General features: G+C 37.4%; 1 protein-coding gene across 1 annotated transcript in view; it reads left to right on the top strand.

Annotated features, from left to right (window-relative positions):
* Positions 1 to 9,965, top strand: part of RYR2 (ryanodine receptor 2) — a 510,734-nt gene that overhangs the window by 90,457 nt on the left and 410,312 nt on the right. The window contains exons 6-8 of the mRNA XM_024761485.1: positions 1,244 to 1,318; positions 4,398 to 4,476; positions 7,304 to 7,416. Coding sequence (XP_024617253.1) covers positions 1,244 to 1,318; positions 4,398 to 4,476; positions 7,304 to 7,416 — 267 coding nt within the window. The remainder of the gene's footprint in view (positions 1 to 1,243; positions 1,319 to 4,397; positions 4,477 to 7,303; positions 7,417 to 9,965) is intronic.

The raw sequence follows: 9,965 nt of genomic DNA, 5'->3' as shown, positions 1-9,965 counted from the left end.
AAAAAAAAAAAAAAAAAAAAAAAAAAAAAAAGGTATAATAACAATGAATATTAAAGTACTTTCTCCTGTACTTCTTAGAGTATGTATAAGTCAGTAACATCACAGTCATGCTTAAAGACCTCTTTTTCCTACAGAAAAAAAGGGCAGCCTCCTTGGCATAATGTTCTGTACCTCCCGTGATGTTACCCTGATCTAATTTTATGGCTCCTGTTTAGTTTCTCTGCGACCCAGCACTGCAGTCCCATGGTCCCTTCCTCTTTCTTAATACCCTGGAGTTGTTTCCTATGACACCTTTACTCACCTGGATCGGGGAACCCATCTGGCTTCTCAAATTTAGCTCAGGTTGTAGCTTCATAGAAGAGGGAGCCCTTAACCTGAGTTTAAAGCAGTCGACGAGGTGGAAAAGACTACAGAGGGAAGGAGTATTGTGTTCTAAGACAGAGCAGTAAGAAAGGTCAGGGCAGGGAAAGTGTGTCTGTCTGGAGCACAAGGGATTTGGGGGCGAGGCTAGAAAGGGCTGAGACTAAAATCCTCTATGTGTGTACTACTCACTGTTGTCCCCAAAACAACAGCACCTGGGTCATCTGGAAAATTTTTGAAATGAAACATCTCTGTGTTTACTCCAGACCTACTGGATCAGAATCTTGCGGGTAGGCCCAGGGTTCTGTGTTTTAACAAGCTCTCCAGGTGATTTATAAGTATGCTAGAATTTGAGAAGCATTCCGCTATCTCATATAAAGGAATTTGGACGCATTTTCTATAAACAGTTGGAAGATATGAAAGGTTTTTAAGCCTGAAGATGATTTGATGAATTTTGTGTTTAAGAACACTCATTCACTGAAGAAGTATTTATTTAGTCCTTACTATGTGCCAGGCATTTTGCAAGGAATCTGGTATACCACGATGCCCAAAGTACCGTAGCCCCTGCTCGACGCGGACCACAGTGTAATGGGAAATACAACAAATAACTGGGAATCAAAAATTACAAATTATGGTATTTACTGAACTCGAGTTCATTCTTTAAGAACTAGATCAACTGCTAGCCCCCTCCCCCCACAGGAGAAGGTTTTCTTGGTAGCTTTGTCCCAATTTAAGCATTCTTTCCACAGCACTTTGCTCATCTCCAAGAGCTCTTCTTTTATTTTTTCCCATTAAACTTTTCCGTGAGAACAAGAGAGCGTTTTATGGACTTAGTTAAATTTACTCTTTTTTTCCTTGTTGACCCTTTCTCTGCTCTCCGCAGACCGCTCAAGGTGGTGGCCACCGAACGCTCCTCTATGGACATGCCATATTGCTGCGCCATTCCTACAGCGGCATGGTGAGTACCCGTGTAGACTGCATCTCCCCTGTGGTCATGCTGATCCATTTGTGCATATGTGGTCAGGAAATGTTTGGTAATCCCATTTCATTGATGGCTTTAACAAGCTTGGTTGTATGTATTTTTGAATATCTTTATATCCTGCTTAGTTTTTTCATTTATAAGATGACAGCTTAGAGGACCTTTAAGGTCCTTCAGTTCTATCATTATGTGACTTCTATTTTTCGTATCTTACTTTTGAAAGACTAGGTTTAGGAGGAGAGAGGTGTTAAGAGTCAAGTAAGAAATAGTTCTCATTTCTGATTTTATTTCAAACCGTTTATTTATTAGAGAATTAAAGCATCCTTACTGAAAAATAGTATAAAAAACTGCCTACGAGTCCCACCTTCAACTCTCCACTAACTTCTTTTCCTTCTTAACTAGTTGTTCTCTTTGTTTTTCCATATCAGCTCCTCTTGCAACCAGTTATCTATTTATCCACTGGGTTCCTCTCAGGCACAATTTACTCATTCTCATTTATATATGCGTGTGTGTGCATGTGTGTGTATAAAATATGTATAAAATAAAATATATAAATATTCCATTCTTTTAAAAGCTTTATTAAGTTATAAAAACACTACATATTCATTCTGTAAGATTTGGAAATTACAGAAGAAAAAACTCTTCATGATCACGCCAATGAGAGAAAACTGTTGGGGACTTTTTAAAAATTTTCAATCTTTGCTGTCGTTAAAATTTTTTTTAATATAATTGAGATCTTGTTATATAACCAAATTTATATCCAGATTTTTTTTACATATTATCACAGTATAAGTATTATCCATATTATTTAAATTTTTCATCAAGCTTATTTTAGTAACTACACAATAGTCCAATACCTGGAAGTATAAAATAATCATTTCTTTTAAGAAGGAGATAATTCCCAAAATGTGTAAACTGTTCCTGAGCAAAAGCGTAAACATAGCCTCAATATCAATACCAAAAAAAACAAAAAAAATCATCAATTTTCATCATCATGAATATTGATGTGAAAAATCTGGTTAATGGAATTGAAAATTATAGGAAGAGAAGTAGAGGAAAAGTATAGATGTGATTTTAATAATGACTTAATATCATTTATGTTAATTGCTATATCACATTAGTAGGTCAAATGAGAAAAACTGTGACCATCTTAACAGGTGCTGAAACAGGTTTTTAATAAAATTGCCAATTCCTAATAAAAACTAAGCATTGATTATTTTCTCAATGATAAAGAAAATATTTATGTCAAATCAATGACCTCATACTTAATTGTCAAACACTGAATCCATTCTTGACAAACCTAAAAGAAAAAAAACTCCCAAGAATATGCTAGCTAGCTAACATTTTTCTGGAAATCTTGGCTGACTTAGTAAGATATGAAATAAAATAAAGGAGAGCACTTTAAGTGGCTGGATAGAAGACAAATATATAAAAACAACCTTTTTGCATATAGCAGTCACACATTAGAACTTCATGGAAGGAATTCCACTTGCAATAGCAATCAAAACACATAAAATAATAAATATGAGAGTCAGTTTTTAGAAAAATACCCTTGATACATAGTAGATGGGTAAGAGCCTGAACTTGTTCGGTAGATCTGGGTTCAGGCTCACTTTCCTGTATGCTGTACAGCCTTGGATACCTTGCCAAACTTCTTTAAGCCTGTAATTGCTTAAATTTTATCCACTCAATCAATATATATTATTTAGCACCTCCTGTGTGCTAGATATAGTAGTAAATAAGACCAAGTCTTTACCCTTAACAGAATTTAATTAACATTTAGTGAAATAATTATAGTGTGTGCCTCACAGTTGCTGTGAATGCTAGAAGAGGAGAGAATGTACGCTAACAGTTGCAGTGCCTGGTACTGTAATATTATTGAGAAATATTGCAGAAGACTTTAATAGAGATCACTAAGTTTTTACCTGGGAAATCAGTATTATAACACTTACTTTTTCTCAAATAAAGGCAGATATTTAATATGCTTAGATCTAAGGTCTGTAACCCTCAGGGGCCACCATGGGCTGCCTGTCTTGAGGTCAGACTCATACTCCTGACTAGCTAGGAAAATGTCTGGGGACCCTTGAAGCCTTGTTTCTGTAACTTGGGAGGTCAGTGGTTTGCACTCAAGAGACAGAGGCTCCAGGTCAGTTGATTTTTACATCCTCACGGCACCGAATTCCATGTAACGTGCCAGCACATCTGTCCCCAATCCGTGTATCACCTGCCTCCTTATGCTCCCAGACATCCCCTGAGCTGGGTGAACCCTACTCCATCATAGGGGTTTTCTAGGCTTCTCATTACTTGTTCCATGATTCTGGGACGTCTGTGCTTGCTCAGTCCCCAGCATTGTCCCTGAGTCCTGTTTGCAGGGCTCCTGTTCTTTCCGGCACTGCACTTGGTTGGTGTAGATGGCAGTGTATTTTGAGCTCATACCACATTCATCTTTGTGTTCTCATTCTTGCAACACTTAATGAGGATTTCGAGGTTGGGGTGGGGAAAGAGGAGTTGCCCTGAAAAATTATCCTAAATTTTATGTCCAAGAATATATAGTTAGAAAAACTTAAGAGGGAGAGAAAGAAATCAGGAGATGGTGGTGTTGGAAGAGTTCCATTCCTCCTAGGGAAACACACATTGGTATACATGTGACAAGCCCTCACTGCAGTGAAGCGACAGGCTACACACACACACAACGTTTGAAATTCAATTCTGGATAAATTTCAGAGAGTTAAAATTTTAAAAATGAAAACAAAACTAGAAGCTAGAAGTGAATAGTGTAAAAATTTCTGCTTGGGAGAAAGATTTCCAACTGACAGATCAGGTTGTCCTTTGGCTTATGATTGTGAATATCAGATGAAGTGAGAGATGTACAGACATATCCCCAATTACTTGTCTTCTTTTACCGACAGGACATATTTCTGCAGTCTTTCTGTGAGGGGGAAGAAAACCACATTTCCTCTACAGCATTGTTCCTCATTTAGGGTGTGTAAGTGCTCAGAATTAGACTTGGAATGGACAATAAATGTTGAGTGACAGCTACTGATTCTGTGTCTTTTAGTATCTGTGCTGCCTGTCCACCTCTCGGTCTTCAACTGATAAACTGGCTTTTGATGTTGGCTTGCAAGAGGACACAACAGGTGAGCACCTTGGTCCGTGATGAAGCTGCACTCAGATCGTGGCAGGGATTGGATTGGGAGACGTCTTGAGACACGATGGAAGATAAACTCGTTGAATATTCTGGAAGATAAACTGCTTGAATATTCTTAGGGACGGATTCAGGAAAAAAACAAATGACTAGGAGAGGTTTTAATAGAAGGAGGAAATGTACATTGTTTTTACTGGTGGGTCATCCCCACATAATTAGCTTGATGTGCAAACTAGACTTCAAACCTTATTCTTTTGTTGGAGTTGGGTAGGAAAACAGTACTTACGCTCTGCTGACTGTTAACCATATTACTGTGCTCTGATTAGCTTGTAAAGTATTATTAATGCATATCTTTACCTTTCAGCTTGCATCTTAAAATATTTTTAAGTGTACACATGTAACATTGTCAATGTCAACATTCAAACAGAAAAGTAGCAAATGAAAGCCTCCTTCATTTCCCTGTCCGCAGGTCATCATGCTCCATATCTATGTATTTACATATTTTTGAAACAAAAAACATATATTAACACATTTATCCTTTTGGAGACTCCAGATAGGAAAGTCTAGACTTTATTTGTGTTTTTATTCTTAATGCTTTGAGAACTTTACACTTTATACGCCTCTGTACAATTTGATGGCTTTATCTTTTACAATGAGCATGCCCGATTTTGGAATTAAAAATAAATAAGAGACCAACTAGAAAAAAGAATGGAAGGAAATAGAAATTAAAAATAAATAAAAGACCAACTAGAGAAAAGAATGGAAGGAAATAGACCGACTCATTAAGTTGTTGCTTTTATGGGTGGGATCAAGTTCACACATGCCCTCCTTTTTAAAATACTTTCCCATACTCTAAGTTTCACTGATAACAAATGGATAAACATAAAGTTCTGTTTACCAACCTAATTAACTTTTTAATGGACCAACACATCACCTCGTACAAGAAATTCCAAGAATCGCAGACACCAAAAAGATAAATGTGTTCTTCTCATGCTTATTTCATTTTCTATAGGCTCCATCATTCCTCTGTATTTTGACTAGTAGTTTTAGTTTTCTCATTGTAATTAGTTTACTTCAGCACATAGTTACATGAAAAAAAAAATCTTCAGTCCTCTCTCTCAAGAGAAGTAAAAGACATGCACGATCTATAACTTGTTTTCATACATTGAGATGATTATATAATAGTGAAACCCACCAAACAAGGCAGTCTTTCACCCTACACCCATATGCTGCTCTCTTTTCCCCATAGGTCTCTACTTCTTCTGAATTACTGAACTATTTACTATATTTATCATTTGTTGTGTGCCTGCCTTGATCAGAATGAAACTCACAAGGCAGATAATTTTTTCTTCCTTATTTGTTGAGGTATCCCCAGCTACTAAAGCAATGATTGACAAATAGTGTGTGCTTTATCAATGTTTGAGTGAATGAATGAAAAACTCCCTACAACTCTAAAAATGTGAGTTGAGTGGATGAAGATAAGGAATTCTGCAACATGACGTTCAAGTAAGAATATGGCTTGTGTAAGAAAAGCGGCTCAGGGCATAGATTACATATTGCCTGTTAAGTATGCTTAAGAAGTGTTATTTGCTGACTCATTTACTCATTTATGCAAAATGAGTTGTTATTGAATGCCTACAGAATGCTAGTAGGAGCTGGGGAGACCCCAGTAAACAAAACATACAAACGCTCTGCTATCATGGAGTTTACATTTTGGCATTGGGCAATTAGTAAAGAAGCAAAAAAAAAAAAAAGTTTTATGGAGAAATAATAAAGCTGGGCACAGAGAATGATAATTGTTAGATAACAGATATCGCTAAAACTATTCCCATTTTGCGGTAGAACTTAAAGGTTTCAAAAGGATTGAAAAATTGTGTGCTTGTGTTTATATCCTAGGTGACGAGGCTGAAGTATGGTTATATGGTTCATGAGGCGTATGCTTGACTTGTTCTACAAGAAATTATTTGACTTTATGTATACGCAGATATTTTTATAATGTATCCCAGAAAATTCTGTAGGATTCTCAACTGTTTTACTTCGAGATTAATAGAAACTACCACATTTTAAAATAACACAATATTGTAAAATAAGGCACAGAATAGTAAAACGTAGGGGACAATATTTTGTACCTATTTTGCATCAGCATCCCCCCAAAAGTGAAGGTGTTTTAAATTGTTATAATGCAACTGTCATGTCACAAAAACCCAAATCCTTTTGAAAATCAAGTGGCAAACTAGATGTTAATAGGAGAGAGCAATGTGAGCAGTATAACAACGTGTGATTGTGTAAGGAGCGAAGCTGGATCAGCGTGGCTGGTGAAATCAGCCTTGTCTTAGCATAAATAAACATCCTTTTAAAGCAGTTCTTAGTGGGGGAAAGAGACACCAAACTTCCCCTAATGTCACAGCCAGTTTCTATGAGAAGAGTCTTTTCATGTCAGTATGTCTTCCTCCCTCCCTCTCTCCCTCTTTCTTTCTTCCCCTTTCTTTCCTTTCTTTCTAATTTTTATTGGAATATAGTTGATTCACAATGTTCTGTTAGTTTCTGCTGTATAGCAAAGTGAATCAGCTATACATATACCCACTATTTTTTTAGATTCTAAGCTAATTTGGCCTAATTCTTTTTGATTTTCGTGGTCTAAGAGATGAATTTGCATTCTATTTCCAATTTCTGACGTTTGTGTGAACAGGACAGTTTCATTTTAAGAAGACTGATTTTGAGGACTTCATTTCCCTCTTGTATTTTGGAGTCACTGGCAAAGAACATCGAGTTTGAAACTGAGGCATTTCTTTGTGTTTCACATTTCAATCATTGTTCAGGTGAAGCTTGTTGGTGGACCATCCATCCTGCCTCCAAGCAGCGCTCAGAAGGAGAAAAAGTACGGGTTGGAGATGACCTCATCTTAGTTAGTGTGTCCTCCGAAAGGTACTTGGTAAGTGTGCAAAGGCGGATCATGTAGTTGGTGACATGATAAGTGACAAGTCCATAGAATGATCTTTTTAAAACCGAAATTGCAAATTATCTAGGAAAATTGCTTAGAAACAAGCCTGTATCTCTATTTGATGAATTATACATAACTCCTTAAGTAGAAGAATGATGTGACATGTGTGGAAGTGTGGCTTACCAGGATTATTTAGACAGGCTTCCCTCGTGCCCTTGATATGTAAGTTCGTGACATTGATAGTGCCTGTTCTTGGATTATTTCATTAACAGCATATAAATGCAGTCCAATCAGGAATTTGAAATTCCATGGACTTTATTTTGCGCCCAATGAGAAGGCTATATTAATGAGGCTGTGATTACCTATTTTGATATTTATGAAAGCAGATTATTATGTGAGAAAGACTTGTCATGCTAAGAAAGGAGAAATAAAATTAAAAAACGGTTCAATTCCCTCACTGACATTGCATTGTTTCAAAGGGAAAGGGCTAGAAATGGGAGATTGAAAAAAGAAGTTTATGCTTAATCATTGAAGTTTTTTTTTTACTTTTGTGGTGAGGCCAATATCTATTTACCTTCTGTAGTAAATTATATTTTTGCTAAAGAATAATCATATGCAGAATTTCGCAGAATATTGAAATCAATGGAAGTGTGAAGGGTGTCAGTGAAAATATTCTTTCTATTTTAAGGTTGAGAACGCAAACAAATATAAAATACGGTATTATAAACTTTACATGAATATCCACATTAAAAAAATCCCAGACATCATAACGGATGATGATTGAAACAAAAATCAGAACTAGAGCATCATTGCAGTTAAGCTATGCTAGTTTATAGAAAGTGTATTCCTACTGCCTTAAATCAACATATTATTTGTGTGTAGTTGATTTAGAATTAAGTAAGTAGTTGGTACCCTTGGGCTCTGTACGTGGAAATAAGGTGGGTCTGGGGGTGCTTCAAGTCAGTTTTTGCTTACCAACACAATTCCAATTTTGAAACATTTCTAGGAAGAAGGGTGTGGTTTTACTTGCTTTGAGGGAAGAGGTAATGATGAAGACAGGGAAGTGGTGAAACAGGGCCTTGTGTAACTGACAGGAACTATTAAATTAAATGGAACATCTAATGGTGCAGAGCTAAAGGGAGGCTTGGAGCATCTCTCCCCTCTTGTCTCTTAAGCATTGTAGGTGGAATCAGGCACCACGCACATTTCTAGAACAATCCAAGGTGTCAGCTCGTCAAATAAGCATTTATTGAGCCCTTGCTGTGTGCCTGTGCTGTATATGTGAAGGTGATGTATTTTGATCAGGAGATAGACATTTCGAGTTGTAGTTTTACTTGGAAACCAATAGCAGTAATAAAAATAATTCATGCATGCTTCTTAGTATATAAATTCTCCACATATCTTATTTTGATTTGGACAGAACTATGCATGTTTTTGCTGTATCACTTGTTCTTTCCACTACACAGCAGAGTTTATTTGACAGGATGGTATCATTATGCACAGAAGGAGGAAAAAATTCCGAATCTCGCTGAGGCCAGAGCTTATAGCATCAATTCTACCAGCAAATTCCTGAGTCACTTAATTCCCTGAATTCTGGCTTCCGCACTTGCAAAATGGTGCTGATTCTCCCTAGCACCACAGTTACTGTGATGAAGCAATGAGATGATGGATTTTGAAGATGCTTTGAATTAAAGAACACTATACAAACATTGGCAGTAATTGTAATGCCTGAGGTGCCCCTTCTGTTACTTAGGGAAATAAGTAAACCTCATGATTAATTACATTCACAGATAATTTTCAAGCTACATTTTTTTTTTTTTTTTTTGCGGTACGCGGGCCTCTCACTGCTGTGGCCTCTCCCGTTGTGGAGCACAGGCTCCGGACGCGCAGGCCCAGCAGCCATGGCTCACGGGCCCAGCCGCTCCGCGGCATGTGGGATCCTCCCGAACCGGGGCACGAACCCGCGTCCCCTGCATCGGCAGGCGGACTCTCAACCACTGCGCCACCAGGGAAACCCTCAAGCTACATTTTAGCCAACTTACTTAAGTTCCTTTTCTGATACCCTTTTATATAGAGCTCCAGATAGTTAGCCAACCAGATCGTTAAAATTTCACTTTTATTTGATGATGAAGTCAGTGAGTTTAGTGATCATCTGTATAGATCTAGCATATAGTAGAAACCACAGGAATGACCAAGGACAGATTACACATGGCTTCCAGCCTCAAAAAAAATAATGGAGAAAACAAACCAAACCCATGGAACTGTAGGAGAGTATCGTGAGACAGTAACTAAGTGTTAGGGTTTAGTTTAGAGATGCTGAAGGATGTTTCTATGGGTGTAGGGATAGTTAATGATTACCTCACATTTCCACTGTGAGTCATTAGTAGTGAGAATACAGAGTATTATGTTCACGGATTCAAGGACCTACATGGTACTTAGTGAGAAGGATCTGGAGGAAGTGAAAGGGCAAAAAGCGAGGCAGTAAAAGACATTGGACTAAACAGCGGCAGCTGGAATAATCCTCGTACTGAAGCTGAATA

The sequence above is a fragment of the Neophocaena asiaeorientalis genome, unplaced genomic scaffold, assembly GCF_003031525.2.
Source record: "Neophocaena asiaeorientalis asiaeorientalis breed wild unplaced genomic scaffold, Neophocaena_asiaeorientalis_V1.1 scaffold166, whole genome shotgun sequence".
Lineage (NCBI taxonomy): Eukaryota > Metazoa > Chordata > Mammalia > Artiodactyla > Phocoenidae > Neophocaena > Neophocaena asiaeorientalis.
Note: the sequence above shows the minus strand (reverse complement) of the source record. Positions and strands in the feature narration are given on the sequence as shown.